Source organism: Balaenoptera musculus, chromosome 9, assembly GCF_009873245.2.
Source record: "Balaenoptera musculus isolate JJ_BM4_2016_0621 chromosome 9, mBalMus1.pri.v3, whole genome shotgun sequence".
In the NCBI taxonomy this organism is placed as follows: domain Eukaryota; kingdom Metazoa; phylum Chordata; class Mammalia; order Artiodactyla; family Balaenopteridae; genus Balaenoptera; species Balaenoptera musculus.
The window spans coordinates 1,590,899-1,608,379 of NC_045793.1; the positions used below are offsets into that span (position 1 = coordinate 1,590,899).

General features: G+C 53.8%; 1 protein-coding gene across 1 annotated transcript; it reads right to left on the minus strand.

The window, feature by feature from the left end:
* Nucleotides 1-70: 70 nt before the first annotated feature.
* NOM1 (nucleolar protein with MIF4G domain 1) lies at nucleotides 71-16,342 on the minus strand. The gene is made up of 12 exons (XM_036864190.1): nucleotides 16,214-16,342; nucleotides 14,950-16,089; nucleotides 13,305-13,429; nucleotides 12,121-12,316; nucleotides 7,951-8,274; nucleotides 6,349-6,459; nucleotides 5,454-5,621; nucleotides 4,747-4,868; nucleotides 3,811-3,943; nucleotides 3,214-3,345; nucleotides 1,402-1,511; nucleotides 71-1,085 (listed from the first exon to the last, which is right to left on the minus strand). The coding sequence occupies exons 1-12, from the start codon at nucleotides 16,340-16,342 to the stop codon at nucleotides 911-913; spliced, it is 2,865 nt and encodes a 954-aa protein (XP_036720085.1). The 3' UTR covers nucleotides 71-910.
* Between the last annotated feature and the right edge of the window lie 1,139 nt (nucleotides 16,343-17,481).

Sequence of the window (17,481 nt, forward strand, 5' to 3'; positions counted from 1 at the left end):
GTCATTTGAATTAGGTTATTTTCCTGAAAAGACATTGAAACGTTTTAGACCTCTGAAGAATGCGTTCTGCATTATGAATGCTTTATGAAAATTGTTTATTTTGCAATAATTTAAAACTTAAGGAAAAACTGTAAAAATATACTTCATGTGTATAAACTTCACCCAACAATGCACATTTTGCTTCATCTGCTTTCTCTCTGTCCATGAGCAGAGGAAGGGAGGGAGAGAGCCGCTATATCTTAGGTGCATCCTGAACATTCATCCCTCGCAGGCGGTCTGTCCTGTGCGTGTTTATACACCGAGAACACCGCTCAGCAGGCGGCACCTGCTGTGTCCAGTGTCCGTCTGGTGACTTCAAAGTTGTTCCGGAAGGTGCATCACACCTGGACTCGATGGGTCTAAGTGACAGACACTCGCGGGGAAGGAAGATGTCCTTTCCCACGTCAGAACTTCAGGTGAGGAACCAGGATCGCCCCCCTGCTGTGCTGCACCCACACCTGCAAGGCTTGAGTCAACTGCTGACTCTTCCAGAACACGTGCCTGCCAAGTACTTGAAATAATCAATCAAACCTCAGGAATGTTTAACTGACGGTTTCTGAACTTTTAACCAATACATAAAAGATAAATAAAAACGCCATCCGTTTCTTTATAACTGCACCCTCTAGAGGCTTACTTCGTCCATTAGAAAATTAGGCACTGGCACACCCCCTCCGCAGCCTCATTGCTGCCCGGGGCCTGCCCCTCCCTCCCTCTCCCCCGCCTCCTAGAGATATAAATATAGGTATTTGAAGACGGTTCAAAACACAAATACCGTAAAACCTTGGACTGAAATAGAATATTTTAAACACGACAGACCGTGCTGCGGCCCCACATCGCAGGTGAATGAGCACCCCTTGGCCCCCAGCCCCGGCTACGGCCTCAGGGACGCCCTCCCCTGCAGGGCCCCGGCGCAGAGCTCGGCTCTCTCCCGCAGCGCGCTGGCCTCCTCGGCGCCCCCGTGGGCCTGCCCGCCCTTCAGCAGGAAGTGGCTGATGAAGAGCTTCAGGCCCTCCCGCAGCAGGCCCAGCGCGGGGCTGTCAGACACCCTGAGGAGGAAGGGACACGCGTCAGTGACCAGCCGGCCCCCGTCTCAGCCCTAGGGACCCCGAAGCGGGGGACGTACCTAGCTTCCATCTGGCCAGAATTCTCAAGTAAGAACTTAATATGCTATCTGTCAGAAATCATTTTCTGTTTGCTATTAGGCAAGTCTCATGTTCCCCAAATTAATGTTCAGGATATTATTAAAATTAAAACTGAAAAGCTACATGTAAGTAAAACAAACTTGCTTTTATAAAACAACACACGTGAAAACAATTTCTCTCCTCTTTTCCACATGTTTTATCGAAAGAGCTGGGAACAAACCTTGCAAAAATTAAACCAAGGTCTTCAACTTCCGTTTCCATGAGCAGCATATGTAACACTTTTCGTAAAAAGTGGACTCTGGGTTTGTCCAATTCACTGAATTCAACGACCTAATAGAGTCCGGATAAAAAACAGTTACACTGTTGAGCCAACTTTGCAGTGACTTCTGACTATAGTTTGAGTAAAAAACTACTGCTTCCCTTGCCCCTTAACTAAGGCTATTTCCAGTTTTATAAAATGAACAGCTGTCAGCAAGGACGCGGGGCCCTGGGACCGCTTGTGCACTGCTGCAGGGCGTGCACACCACTGGCGAGAGCAACTCGGCAGTGCTGAGTCAGGTCCGGGGGCGGATGGGTACCTAGCGAATCAGGAATCTCATTCCTGGAGTTGAAACGATTATCTCCATGTCTTAAAGAAACTATCCCCTAATTAAAACCATACACACACACACACACACACACACACACACACAGAATTTAGATCCAGAAGAGACTAATTCATATATATGACAATCATAGTATACTTATACAGTGGAATACTATACAGCAGTAATAAAATCTAAGGACAGAACTGCAGATATCAACATGGATAAATTTCAAGCTTATGCTGAATTAAATAACTGTAAAAGGACATCAAGAGCCTGGTTAACCACAGGCAGACACGGGTGCTGCCTACAGCCAGAGCCCTGTGGGGTACGGAGGGGCCGGGCTGCTTCAAGGCGTCTCCAGAACGGGCTGCATCTGAGGGACACGCCACGTCCTGTTCCAGTCTGAGCTCAAACTCAAGTGAACCGAAGGCAAGACTCCCCCCAGCAAGGAGAAGGCACTAGCTCTCCGTGTGTAAATTCTCCCCAGCTCTGGAATGTGGGATGAGGCTCTGGCCCTCATTTTCAGTACAGCAGCCAAAACCCAAGGGCACACCCCTAAGGAACGCGCAGTTAACTCGACAGGTGCTCTGGTGAACAAATACATAAATACAGACAGGAAACTGCAGCCGAGCCTGTCCCAAGGGTCAGGAAGCAGAAGGCAAGACGCCGGGCCCCCAGCTACCCCTGCCCCTCAGCTTCTCTCACAGCCCACACCGTCAGGACCCCCAGGCCCCCAAGGTCCTACTGCCCAGGCCACCTTGACCCGCCTCTCACGTCTAGGCTTCGCTGCCCACCCCGGACCACCTCCAGAGCATGTGCGTTTCATCGTCTCTGACGAGTCAACGTGGGAACTGGACGGGGGCGAGGCTGCCCCTGGTCTGAAAGATGTGCCACGGCCACGGGAGGGGCGGCAGGAGCCCAGCTTCGGCACAGCTCCCACGTCCCCACTCCTTCCTGACGGGGCAGTGGCCGCCGCGGGGCTCAGGATGGCCCGCACACGCACTGCAAGTCCCGAGACTGATTCGTGTAAAGGAGCAAACAACTGTAACGGCGCCTTGAGCTACTAGGCAACTTCACACTGCACGCTCACCTGGCGATTTCCTATGATGGTCTGATAATGAGAGTGTTTTTCAGGTGAGTCAGGATCTAAGGAAACGTATATTCTAAGGTACCAAACATACAGAATTACACCTGGCCCCTGAACTCGGCTTTGGACTGTGTAGTCCACTTACATGAGGACTGTTTTCACTAAACACGCACTGCAGGACCACACGCTCCAAAGCTGGTTGAATCCTCACGTGTGGAACCAGGATACGGAGGCCGACTGTAAAGCTACACTCAGACTACGACTGTGCCGGGGCCGGTGCCCCGACCCCACGCGGCTCAAGGCTCAACCGCACGCTATCATCTTCAGTGCTTCAAATCATCCCCCACGTTATACACACCTTCAAAATGGAAAGTGGCAGTGACTTTGTCTTCAACAAGTGGGCCACCAGGTGAACCAAGTTAGAGAAGTTAGTGGCTGGCAGAGTTTCTAAGTCCCGAAATTTGTCCCATATGCTGAACTGGAATGTCATCTAAATAACACAAAGAAAAAAAAAAAAAGGTAAAATTCAACAAATTATTAGAATAAATCACTAAAAATACAATCCAAAGGTACTATACTTATTCACTTACTTAAAATATCCTAAAAATCAAGACTTTTTAGAAGCAACTACACTCTCCTTTCCTATATACAGTAGTTTGAAATAGCTTCACAGTAATTTCTTTCCATTACGGTATTTTCCCTTAAATCAGCAGAAACATTAGAAAAAGATGGTGCAGCATAAACCAGAGGCACTCGCCGGTTACGCGGGTCATGACCCCTCATCTGTGATAGGGAAAGGTGACATGGGGACACGGCTCAGGTTGTGCCCACGCTCTGCACACAGCTCTTGGCCGGGGTGGCCCCTGACTCAGGGCCCGCATCCCAGGAGGGCCGAGCCAGCCAGGGTGGTTAGAGAGGAGAGTGGGACACAGGCAGCCGGCCTTCCAGCTGTCACCTGAAAGCTCCTCGCGTAGTCACAGAACTTGCCCGCCAGGAACGCGTAGAAAGGGTTGTACGTTTTCTCTTGAAGACAGCAGTCTACGAGGACGTGGACGATTTCTCTCTCCTGCTGATCCTTAAGCCCCAGCCTGTAAGACAGGAATAGTGAGGACTAAACCTTCAATTCGCCGAATTTTAACAGCTTCAAGGCAGAAATCTTTGAGAGGAACACATCCTGTCTGGCAGTTGGGTTAAGTGGGCCGAGTAGACAGGGTCGGGGAGCAGGACTGGAGATCTAGGCCTGGCCCCAGCCTCTGGCCTCAGGCTTTCCAGCAACGTGGCAGGAGGAGGGGACCCCAGGCTCTACAAAGGCCTGTCACTGGTGACCGACCGACAACAAACAGGGCCTCAGCTGTGGGCCTTTGTTTTTTTTTTTTCTGAAAGGTATGGTCTGGTTTGCACGCAGTAAAAGCCATCCTTTTAGTGCATAGTGTTGACTTTGGACAAGCATCCGTAGTCCTGCAACATTTCCCCTGCATTTCCTTCTGAATTTGAAGCAAATAAAGGAAAATTAATTATTAGACTTTTTAGATGTACTTTGTACACAGATGCTTTTCAATCTCATTACAACTAATTATAGAAGTTGTAATATAATCACAACTAAATTAAACAGGAAGTTTAATTTAGATGTAATCGGAAAGACAACTTTTACAGGAAGGTTTTAAGCAACTCATGACAAACAACAGCCACCGGGAACTGTCAGGTGGTCACCTGATTTTTTCCAATCAAAACAGATCATAAACCGTCCTAATCTGGAGCTACCAGCGGTCAGTTAGCAGGAGCTGGACTGCAGCCCGTGGCGCGGGGCAGCGGGTGGGAAGGGGCAGGGCCCCGGCCTCCACGACGTGGCACCCAACTCAATAACGGAGCAGAGGCTCGCACACAGGCTTACTTCAGGAGCTTCTCGAATGCATCCAGAAAGTCTTCACTAGTCATAACTGTACAAAATATGTTTCTCCTGACGTCGGTGTTCATTCTCTGCTTTCGGGCAAGCTCCAGTATCTTCGAGCTAACCTGGAAAGAGGGACGACCGGGTGTAGATCACACAGACGTCTCCGTGGAAGCTGTTCTTTGGTTTAGCGTGGTTACTAAGTTTCTAAGAAGCAGCATGTGTAATTCTGTGGCTTGACCCAAGGCTAACGGTAAGGTATGCGTAAATGCATGTATGTAAACGCGGAACCTTTATTCCTGAGCAAACCCCCCGGCGCCCCCACAAAGGAAAAATAGCAAGAGGCAAAGCAAGCCCGCGAGGAGAAAACCGCTCGATATGCGAGGCTTTGTGGGAGCAGAGGGTCGGCCAGTCCAAGCACCAGTGGAATGAAGGCGAGGTTAGCGCTGCGGCCGGGGGGCGGGGGGCCAGGACGGCCAGGAGGGCGAGGAGGCCAGGATGACTGGGTGATCGTCCTGCATTCCCCTCGCTCCACTCAACGTTTAAGTCCCTTTCCTAACATTTTGAGACTTTAAAAGGAAATAACAGAAATGGAATTAAATGATATCACAAAGCAGTAGCCATTTCTATAAGGTCTTCAAACAAACCCAGGGAAAGCCGCGTGGGGACACTGGTCACACGCTCGGCGGTGGCGAGCACGGGCCGCGTACCGTCCCCGTGAGCTGCTTCTGCGGGGTCTTCTGCTGACCGCTGTCGATCATCGGGGCGCCACTCCACGCGGACCCCACGATCCACCAGCGCCCGGTCCGCTCGGCGTTCAGGACGCTGTCCCAGGAGACGCGGAGCTGAGTCTCTGTCCCTGAGCCAGCGCCTCGCAGCTGATTGAGAAAACAGCAGCCGGTGGAGGCCGCAGCAACTCAGAGCCTGGGCAACAGCGACCCCGGCTCTTTCCAGCTTGGATAACAGCGTTTCTGGTGCGTGAAAGCTGTGATGGGTCACTGACAGCTGGGACAGTTAACCGGTTAGGAATAATGCCAAAGTTCGAGGTAAACTCTCAGTGTGTGTGTTTGGGCTTTGTGGGTCTATCACCCAAAACACTTGTCTTAGAACAGCTGTCACGGGCGGGGGTGGGCAGAGAGGCTCAGACTCGGGCAGGAGGCGCGCCCCATGGGCCGGCAGTGAGGACTCCACCAGCAGGGGCCGGGGGTCTGCCGGAGGAGGCCACTCTGGGTCTGACTGGTGCCTGGGCCGAAGGACTCGCCTGAGGGGCCCCACGCTGAGAAGCTCTGGGGAGCTTAAAAAGACGAGCTCCCACTCCCCAGGCTGGCCTCCCTGGTCCTGGTGGGATCCCGGCCCGGGCCCTGTTCCAAAGTGATCAGAGGGTCCTCCCGCGATTCTCCGGCGCGGCCGAGGGCGGAGGGCTCAGCGTGGGACACACGCAGCTCACAGGGAGGATCGCCCCACAGAAACGTGCAGTTGCCTTTCACGTCTGGGAACCCCCGCTAACCAGGCGGGCACCTGACCTGTGGCTCCACCGCCCTCCGGAACTTCACGGGGGTTGGCGCAGACCCAGCAGCGCAGGCGGCCAGGAAGGAGGGTGCCTACCAGGGCTCTCTGCAGCTTCCGCAGCCTCTCCAGGGGCTCGGGGTCATAGCCCGGGATCTTCCGCATGTCGTTGTTCTTCAGGGCCAGCAGCGTCTCCAGCATGAAGCGAACCTGGAGACAGACGGGAAAAGCCATTATCTCAAATGCCGGGAACCAACAACGCTTCACCGTGGGGAGAAAGACACCGCCTCTGCGCACGTGGTCACCGCCGCCGAGGACGGGGCAGGGGCGCCTCTGGGAGAGGTGGCACCGACCTCAGCAGCCGCCCAGGGCTCCCCCGCCCCGCGGGCCGAGAACACGCCCGGGCCGCGTGCCCTTCCGCCCCCACCAGCCCCCGGTCTCAGTCGCCCTCCTTCCCCACCGCGTCTGCAACCTCTTCCCACTCCTGGCCTTTTTGCTTTTCTAACTCTTAAACTGGAAATGACATCGTACTTAAGAGAAGACTTCTGTGCAGCCGTCACCACGACCAGCTTTAGGCCGTTTCCATCAGCGCTCAAGGACTCCAAACCCACCCAGTCACTCCCCAGCCCAGCTCCTCCAGCTTCAGGCCAGCTCGAGCCAAATGCCTGTGTCTGCCGTGTCTGTGTTTTAAACGGGACCCCTGAGCATTCAACACGGGGACAGGGTCTTCGCTGGGACCCTCCCCCACGATCTTCCTCTCCCACCTGGAGCCGCCCCCCCCCCCCCACTTACACAGCAACTCCACCACCACCTCCGCGGCCCCCAGGACCCTCAGCGGGCTCGGCCTACACCTCCCTCCTCACAGCTAACCCGAGCCCTCACCTCAGCATCTCAAAAATGGGCCAGTCTTCCTGTCCAGTGTGTGTCTCCTGAACAGACTACTGCCCACCTGCAGGCCCAAGCTGGTACCTGGGGTGACCTCTGACCCCTCCCTCCCTCTCCTTCCCCCCACCAAGTCTGGCCACTTCTACGTCCTAAACCCACGTCCACTGCAACTCTGCTGATCATCGCCCCAACCCGAGGTGGCTTCTCTCTCTTTCCTACATTGTAGCCAAAGTGACCTCAGCACGAAAACCCACTCTGAGCCCTTCACGTGCCTCTGGGATAAAATCCCAGTTCCCTGCAAGGTTTACGAGGCCCCGAGGCCGGCCCCTGCCCTGCGCCCCTGATGCCTCCCCACAGGGACGCTTTCCTTTTTCCTCAAATGAGCCCTCGCCCCGCCCAGGGGTTCCCATGACTCTCCCGTGCCCCTCAGTCTGCAGACCAGCAAACGAGGTGGCCACCATGAGCCCCACTTTCCAGACGGGGAAACCTAGGCCTGGAAGCCTTGGTCCCTTCACTGCCGAGTGGAAGAGCCAGAAGGCCAGGCGGGCTGACCCCCTCGCCCCCTCCCCCCAGGCCTTCCCAGTAAACCTCTTCTGAACGGCTGAATGTTAAATAGGTCGATTCTTAAACTCACAACAGTAAAGACACAAGGTTCGCTCACACCTTGAAGATGAAGCCACAAAACCAGATGAGGCAGAAGATAACAGGGATCATTAGGAGACGAAACGCAATATTTACCCCAGGTACTAATGTTTAAGTTCTGGTCAGTGTGAGCGTTTAGGCAGTTAGGAAGCAGGTCAGGTGGCGCGCTCGTACCCTGCTCTGGTCCCGGAACCTGCCGCCTGCCCCGCTGGCTTTGGCCTGGGCCTCAGTGATCAGTTCCTTGAGCGACAAAGCATCATCTTTTCTCAAGGAAAAGCCCACGTTTCTCAGCATTAACAGGATCAGTTCGATATCTTTTTCTGTGAAAGTTCCAATAAGTTTTCTCAAAATGTCAAAGATGAGGAGAGACTGCACCACGTGGAAGTTATATAAATGGGCGATGATGGCGAACAGGTTGTCACACTCTTTCCCGTCACATCCGCTTTTATAGACGTCAGCAAACTTCCTCACCACAGCCTCCAAAAAGTGCGCACCGACCTGGATGAAAAACAGAAAAAACATTACTGCAAACGTGTAAGAATCAAGTTAGCAAGTCATTCTCAGGGGTCCTTCTTCTTTTAACTTCAACATATGTTTAAAGAATTAGTACTTTTAAAATGAACACATAAAATGTACATGTGGCAGGATACGAACTCCAGCAGGGCAAAACCTCTAAAACCACGAGTCTGAGTGCCCAGTGCTTTACAGAGGAAAACACCACACCACACACAACGCAGAGCAGGGTGCCCAGCGCACACCTTCCCTCGAAGTGCACCTTCCTGTCCTTAAAATCAACGAGGTGCTGTTTCTGGCCAGCAGCCATTCTGGTTCCTTGGAAAAATGAAATCGTTAAGAATGTTAAGGACACATCCGTATCTCTAAAAATGCACTACTATCTAACACGGCTCACTTCTCCAGCTCGGTTGGGCCTGGAGGGAGAAGACGGGTGTGGGCGCCCAGCGGTGGCGGAGCGACGGCGACTCTCCAGCTGAGACATGGGGACGCGGATCACCGCAGCCGTGCTGGACCCTTGAAGGCGGACCGGGCCCAAGAGTCACCCAGTGACAGAACTAGAGGGTGTGGCCACTCAGTGGACGGGAAAGATCAACCTTCTGCATAACAGCAGCTGACGGAGCTTCTGACGGGGACGGTTCATCCGGGAGCGGGAGCAGAAGTGCGGGTTGGGTGAAATCATTTTAACCTACGGGGTTCCCCGCCGTCCAGCGGTTAGCGCTCCGCACTTCCACCGCAGGGGGCACAGGTTCGAGCCCTGGTCGGGGAACTGAGATCCCGCAAGACACGAGGTTGGAAAAAAAAAAGCCTTATAAAGCCTGAACCGTAGGACACCTGGGCAGGGCTGGTTATAGAGGCAGGTGTGGTAGTTAAAATCCCGGGTGAGGATGAGATCAACCGGACAGGCTGTCGCAGCAAAATATACACATGTCACTGCCAAATCACAACACAGTAAACGCTAGAGGGGTCCAGAGCAAGGCACCAGATCGGCAGGAGGGAAGAGTGACTTCGCAGAGGCGGCTCTGACAGACTGGATGTGTTCCTTAGTTTCTGAAGACCTGAGAAAAAACAACTTTAACCTATAGACTCCCAATTCAAGCCTCTTCTCTAAAGATAAACCTGAAGCATATACTCTCCTATCATGACCACTGTATTACATTCAAATACAACTTTAAAAAAGAAATTAGAATTCTGCGGACATCAAGAAAAATTCAGGTATAAAACATACTCAGGTATGTTTTCAATCACACAAATGGAATTATTTAATCATATCAAAATCTGTCAGAATTACAGATTCCATTTAATGTCTTCAAAATAAAATATAACAGTATAGCATTTAAAAATAGGAATAACATTCACATTGCTAAAGTTATTTAAACAAACAAATTAATTCTGACTTGGGATTTTAACACAAATCTGCACAGACCTGAGTTTTGATTTTTCAGCAACTCAGAAGCAATTCAGTAACCGACACCGTGGCTTTGTAACCCACGCTCCTCTTTGCGTGGACCCCTGTGAGGACGCTTTTCTCATCACAGGCCTGAGAGAAGTTCAGTGGAACCAGTTTGGACAGCTCAGCCTCCTCTGGCACCAGTTTTAGTGGCTGTCGCTAGCTGAAGTCCCCTCGCGACTTGCCCTGGAACGATCACCTCAGCTGTCCCTCACGCTGTTAGTGAAGGTGTAAATGAGAAGTGGGACCAATGATCTCGCATTTTCAAATGCAGGGGCTTCCTGATACTGTGTAGGTGGTCAGGTGTACGGCTTTTTCTGTAACTCAGTGAAACGCTGTCTGTACAGAAACCGTTTTGATTGTCAAGTACTCCGGGATGGTCCAGGAGGACCGGGGGTGCACTAGGACAGCCTATAATGGCGCTGAATGAATCGCGGCCGTCACAGGGCACTAGGAAGGGACCCAGTGATTCCACTACGCTTTGTAATGAAGAGAAGCCCTTAGAAATCAAACAATTACGCCAGAAGAGCGATTGCCTGAACAGCTGGTGCAGATCAGCTGAGGAGAGTTTGCTGTTCAGAGGTCTCGGGGCCCAGGCCGCCTCCTCTGTCCTCGCCTCCCTGTGCCCAGGAGGTCCCAGAGTTGCCACCTTTCAAAGTTCTCACTGGGACTTCCCTGGTGGTCCAGTGGTTAAGAACCTGCCTTCCAATGGAGGGGATGTGGGTTCAGTCCCTGGTCGGGGAACTAAGATCCCATATGCCGTGGGGCAAGTAAGCCCGTGCTCTAGAGCTCGTGCGCCACAACTAGAGAGAAGCCCGCACGCTGCAACGAAGATCCCACGTGCTGCGACTAAGACCCGACCCAGCCAAATAAATAAATAAATAAAAATAAATTTCAATAAAATTTTGACAGAAAGTTCTTACAATATGACCTCTGCTAGAGGAGAAAGGCGTGGCTCAGAGGTTTCTCTAGGGAGGGTGACGAGCCTGCAGCAGGAGGAGAGGCTCCAAGCGCGCGAGGCTCACAGGCACTAACTTCACCGAGCACTTCCCACGGGCCAGGCTCCCGCATACACTCCCTGCCGTGAAACCGCCAGACCAAGCCCCCAGGGGAGGGTGGGGAGGCAGGTCACCAGGTGGCTGGTCTCCCCGCCCGGCACTGCCCTCACTGCTGAGCCTCCCGCAGATGCAAGGAGAAGGCCTTCTAGAAAGTCTGTGCTCTTTAAAGGAAGCCCCAGACAGGCCCACTCTGGAAGACCCCAAATGATTTTCAAGACCATAATTGTGAGCAGGTCCTAGAAAAGTGGGAGGATGTGAAGAGCACAGCGGCAGCGGGGAGGCAAGGCCCCGGCAACCGTCCGCAGCCTGCGATCCGGGGGCAGCACGGCCTTCAGGGGCTTTGCTGCGTTTGCAAAGCGGGGCTAAATAAATACCTGCCCCGCTCATCCTGCTGGGAGTCCCCAGGACTTACACCAGGGGATCAGACTAGCAGTGACACGTTGCTGCCGAGTCCTGTTCTGGGAGGAGGGCAATCAGAAGGCAGAGAAGCTCAACAGCGCCACCAACAGATACTGCCCCACGCCAAGATCCTAAGGGGTCACCACGTTCTCTGGTAAACGAAAGGTCACCTGGGAAAATTACACCTCGTCGGCCTACTCACTCACTCACGCGTCCACCTTAGCGTAAAGTCCTGCAACCAGACCAACTTCCCTCAACAACCCTGCAAGCAGCCACACGGAGGGAGCGGATGCTGACCAGGAAGGTGACGATCTCACTGTGGGAGGTGACAGACGAGGACCCAGGACGAGGTGGGCCCCTGACGCCAACACAAGGGTCCCTGACCAAGGACCAAGAGCACGGGGCGGGCCGGATGGCCCGGGGATGCTATTTCCTCAGCAGCACCTACTGGGTACCAGGCACCGCACAGGAGATGCTTTAGACACGCTGTCCACTGAATCCCGACAAAGGCCCCACTTCACAGACACGGGCAGGTCTGTGGCCCACTCAGGGGGACCAAGGCTCCAAGCCCAGGCACTGTCACGTGTCCCCTCGCTTCATGCCCAGTTTTACCTCACATTCCGGTGGCCTCTTGCCCAACACAAAGCCCTGTGCTCTGAACGCCTGAAACAGTCACTGTTACCGTGGGGAACACAGAGTAGATGAAGGCAAGTCCACGATGTCAGTCCAGAGGGACAGGACTAGCAGACAATAAGGCCATGTCAGAAGGGACCAAGCGCAAAAGCAGAAGTTGGCCAACATCACGTAGCTACCGAGTGCGGTTTAGGATGATACGATACAGACAAGGTGGCCTTGAGCCGTGTCAGCTGATCGCTGACACCAGCAGCACTTGGACAGCTGATGGGTGGAGAGAGGCAGCCCTACCTCGATGCCAACCGTGCAGTGAAGAATGCTGACCAGGAGGACATGCTCCATCACCAGCCTGGCGGGCATGGCCGCGTCCGGGGCGCAGGCGCTCAGGAGGACGCCTGTCAGAGTGTCATTCATGTCCTTCCTGCTGTGGCCCATGTACAGCTCCTCCAGCTGGCCACTGATGGAGGCCAGGTTCGGCTCACTCAGCCTGCAGACAGTTGGAAAGACAGAGCGACAGTGCTGTTTCAAATCAAGAATTATTTTTTTAGGTCAATTAAAAAAAATTGAGGAGAGCTTCCCTGGTGGCACAGTGGTTGAGAGTCTGCCTGGCAATGCAGGGGACACGGGTTCGAGCCCTGGTCTGGGAAGATCCCACATGCCGCGGAGCGGCTGGGTCCGTGAGCCACAACTACTGAGCCTGCGCGTCTGGAGCCTGTGCTCCGCAGCAAGAGAGGCCGCGATAGTGAGAGGCCCGCGCACTGCAATGAAGAGTGGCCCCCGCTCGCCGCAACTAGAGAAAGCCCTCGCACAGAAACGAAGACCCAACACAGCTAAAAAAAAATACAATAAATAAATAAATAAATTAAAAAAAAAAATTGAAAAAGTTATTAATACTTCCAATAGATCCTCTCTTGTGTATGTATTTGACCCACGGACAATTCTTATCCTGTCCCAATAATCCAGTATGTATGTACATAACACAGAATCTTCTGGAATCTTCAAATAACGTTAACTGCTGTCCTTCCAGCTGAAATGCGGCCACAGTAAGGCACACGCAGGATTCCCTTCAAGACCACAGAGACTGTGATGAGGAGACTCCACTGATATCCTTACCCGACCTCCCCAGGCAGAGGCAGGGAACCATCGTTAGCACATCCATATGTACTGTCGGAAAAAAGCCCAACTTTTCCATTTTCTGCTGGCACAAGAATCTTTTATTTCCTAACATGGAGGTAAGGGCTGTGCTGGCTGGGGATGGGAGGAGGTATATGCACTGCAGCTGTGCCAACTCCGAACATCAGATGGCATGTTCAGTAAAACCCCAGGACGCACCAAGAAGAGTGTTTTAATTAAAAAGAAATTAAAAAAAAAAAAAGAAGGCAATGCAGGCTTTGGTTTAATTCCCAGAACCATTCTTGTGTTTTTAGAAAAGAGACAATCTCTTGAAGTGACACAATACACTGTCTCGAGGTTACCTGTTAATCAGACCTTTGACCTGTTTCTTGAGCCTCTCTAGTTCTTCCTTTTTCTGGGCATCCACTGTCTCCTCTTCTCGCCTCACGTGAGGTGGGATGTACTTTCCACCATTTTCACAAAGACTCTGCTTGAAAGGAGAGAAATAAATTACCAAAAAATGTACATTGGCTACACCCCACCTTTCCCCTTGCTACACTCACACTTAGATATTAAGTTCCCAAGAACTGGGAGAGGCTGTCACTACTGACTACTGCTGCTTCATGAACATCAGCTATTTCCCGAGTGCCCGCTCCAGTCCTGGACAAGCACGCCATGGCCGGGACGATGGACGTCATTATTTACATTAACATCAACACTACATTTCATCACCTTACTTTTCCCTCTGTAACTCTTCAGACCTGGCTGCGCCCCCCCGCCCCCCTGGTCTACCCGACAGAGCCCTGTATTCTACACTTCTGCCAGCCTCAGTTCACAGTAGGCACGGCAGCACACAAACACCTAAATTAAGTGCATCACCAGTTTTGGAGAAAAAGCGGTCCTAAGTAGTTTCAAACCTGTCAAAACCAACATCTAAATTTACATGATAAAATCAAAATCAATCCACTACTCACTATTTCCTAGATTTTCAACTGAGAGGATTACAAGCCATTACCACCGACCAACACTCCCTGACAAGCCTTTAGGAGACAGACATCTGTAAGGCATGATCCTTGCTGTCGGGCTGTAAGCTGAGCTGGAGAAAGCACATTTTCACACACAGAAACTTACTCTTGAGACACCCGTTAGCATGTCAATTACACCTCCACAGGCTGTGAAAGAGACTTGGGAACAGTCAAAACTTAAAGTGCTAAGAGAGGAACCGACAGCACTTGGGCACTGCTCACAGAGTGCCAGGTGCTACGGCACCAAGGACAGAAACGAAAGACACTTCATATCCTTCAGGAGGGGAAAAGATTCCCAGAGATGTGTGACCTTAACAGATAAACACAAACAGTGAGAAATGGAGGAAAGGCCTTGCAGACAGAAGAAATAATATACTCAGAGGCAGAAGGGTGAAATGGTGAGAAGTGGAGAAGGAAACATGGGCAATGCCGTAAGGCCGCCTTCAAGGTGCGTGTGGAGGTGACGCCGTTTTAACAGGCAAGGGGCCAGCACGTGAGGCCTCGTCTGCTCTGCTGTGGGTTCTAAACCTGGTCGTCCGTGTGAGACTTTATCCAAGGGAGTCTCGGAGATCAGCTCTGTGCTTTAGAAGGATCCACTCCAGGTGTAGCTGGACAGGAAAAGGACTAGGTGTGGCAGGGGTGACTCAGGGGCAGTGCAGGAGTCCCCAGGGTACACGGGAGGTGGGAACAAAGCATGGCGGAGGGGAGCCAAAGTCAGGTTTGGAGGCTGAGGCAGTGAACCGAGTGAGGATGTGGCCTTAGGACAACGGTGGGAACGGCCGGTAAGTCCCTGGGATAGAAAGGTCTCTAGGGATGTTTTTCTCCCTGTCTCTTTATTGTGGAAATTTAAATAACCCGACAGACCCACACTCAGCTCAAACAATTATCCATACATCAACGGTGTCACTTCTGTCCCATGCTCTGCCCCACCCGTTATTTTGAAGGAAATCCCAGAGGACTCAGGTTGTTCACAATCTAATACCTTATCGTTTGCGTCAACATCCTCAGAGGGATTTTCACTCCTCTCTTCATCTTCGGCAAAACGGACTCTCTTTTTCCTCCCTTCCTCCTTCGCTCTCCCCTCCGCTCCTCCGGCTTCTCGCTGTCCCTCACCTACATCCTGCTGGTCCTCCTCCTCGCTCTGCGCTCCCGCTTCTGCCTCCCGCTCGCCTTCGTCTTCCACATCCTGCTCCTCCCGTTCGTCCTCGGTGTCACTTTCGGGGAGTGTCTGTCCCGCATCCTCCTTCTCCTCCTCACTGCTGCTTTCATACCAGCCACTACTTTTCCCAGAGTCCAGGGCTCCCAGGATGTAGTCGAGCCCATCGCGGGCAAAGCTAGGAGGCACGGAGCTTCCGTCACCCTTCTTTCTGCGCTTGTTCAAGCCGAGGCACCGCTCCAGCTTTCGGATCTCTCGGTCCTCCTCCTCGTTGGCCGCCAGAAGTGCCCGTTTCCGGGCAGCGGCGGCGGCTGCGGGGGCCTTGGTCCTGCCGAGGGGACCCCTGGCCTGGGCCTGGCCGGCCTTGGCCGGGACCGAGGGAGGTCGCAGCTCCTCGGACGGCCGCGAGGCCCGCCGTGGGGATGGCTGGCCGTCCTCCTCCTGCGTCGCCTCCGCCCGGGGGCCGCTCGCTCCCCCGGCTCCGCCGCCGCCCGGGCCCGGGCCCTGCGAGGGGCCGGCCGTCCTCTGGAGCCGGCGCGCCTTCCTCAGGTGCCGCTTCTCCTTCCTCAGCTCCCTGCGGCTTTTCCTCCCGCCCGGGCGCACGCGTCCCTGAGCCCGGGGCCCCTCGCGGCCGCCGGGGGTCTCGCCCTCCGAGGTCGCCTGCACGAACTCCTCCACTGCTAGCTTTAGCCGCTTCAGGGCCCCCTCCCCGCCTCCCCCAGGCCCGCGGCGCGGCCCACGCCCGGCTCGGCGCTTCCCGCGGGCCATGTGCCCCCGGCAGCCACTCGGGACCAGGGCTGCAGCGCTCGTAGACTCCGATATTTTCCGGGACGCGCCGACGCGCGACTTCCGGTCGGGGCGAGACTTCCGGGCGGAGAGCGGCGCGCTGCGCGGGGCGGGGCAGCGCCCCCTGCTGGCGGGAGGGCGGCAGCGCAGGGAGCCGCACGGCAGCAAATGGTGCCTGCTCTTAAAACACTGTAAACTTTAACTTTCGAATGCGCACAAATACATTCTCGTTTAAAAACGAAAACTTTAGAGATTATGGTAAAGAAGGCGCCTAACGACGTGCCACAGTAGTAACCGCGCTTACGGGGTAGGGGTAGGGATAGGGGTGGGGGTGGATCCTTGCGGACGCGTGTGCGGGTGGAGCGCGGATGGAGCGCGGGTGGAGCGCGGGTGGAGCGCGGGTGGAGCGCGGGTGGAGCGCGGGTGGAGCCATGGGACGACGCGGTGTGTCGCTGCGTCTTGCTCACGGGAAGCTTAGTCCTGAGCTCACTGCTCCTTTCACTCAACCTCAGGCCTCAGGTCCCTCCGCGCTCCGCGTAATGACGCACCTGTCCCTTATTAGGATTGCTGGGATTACCGGGGATGATGTTCCCTGATTACCGCTCCATGGACAGCCGCCCCCTGGGGTGACTGGTACCCCCCCAGAGTTCAAGTCCGCTGGAATTTGTGGACGTACCCTCGTGTGGAAATAGGGCCTTTGCAGATGCAAAGTTAGGAGGAGGCCTTGCTGGATTGGGCAGGCCCTACATCCAAAGACAGGTGTTCTTAAGAGGGAAATTGGGGCTCACAGCTCACACACAGGTAGAAGGCCATGCGATGTCCGAGGCAGCGATGGCGGAGATGCTCCTCGAGCCCAGGGACTCCAAGGATTGCAGCCACATCAGAAGCCGGAGGAGGCCTGGAGCAGGTCCTGTCCTGCAGCCCTGGGAGGGACCCACCCGGAGGGACCCACCCCAGGGACCCACCCCGCTTACACCTTGATTTCAGACTTTCAGCCTCAGGACGGAGGCTCTAAATGTCTGTTTTAAGCTGCCTGGTTTGTGGCGCTTTGTCACTGGGTGATTTGTACTGGGAAGCGAATACAACAGACGGGAAGGTGGGAGCTAGGGACCAACAGTACTCAGGGCTTAATGGTGACCAGCAAAGAAATCTTCCCGGAGGGACCAGAGTGACACGGGGATGGAAGTTCAAGCCAGGCCTCCGGGCTCGGCTCAGATCCTGACGTCACTGTGTGTGACCTGCCCAACCCACGGAGACTCAGCGTCCCGTCTGCAGAGCAGGGAGATCAGAGTGCCCATCCCACAGGGCTGTCATGAAATTAATCAGATTTTTTTTTTTTTTAGGTAAGAAGTGGATTTATTTATAGAGAAACACACTCCACAGAGTGTGGGCCATCCAGAAGGTGAGAAAGGCCCCAGGGTGTGGTGGTGTCAGTTTTTATGGGGGTGCGTAATTTCATAGGCTAATGAGCGGGAGGAATATTCCAGCTATTTTAGGAAGGGGCCGGGATTTCCAGGAATTGGGCCACTGCCCACTTTTTGATCCTTATGGTTGGCATTGGAACTGTCGTGG

Coding starts and splice junctions, on each gene's coding strand:
- NOM1 (XM_036864190.1), bottom strand. CDS start 16,342: ATGGCTCCACCCGCGCTCCACCCGCGCTCCACCCGCGCTCCACCCGCG. Junction 3,944..4,746: donor GCATTCGAGAAGCTCCTGAA/GTAAGCCTGTGT, acceptor CCTGTCTTACAG/GCTGGGGCTTAAGGATCAGC. Junction 1,512..3,213: donor TGCCACTTTCCATTTTGAAG/GTGTGTATAACG, acceptor GGACTCTATTAG/GTCGTTGAATTCAGTGAATT.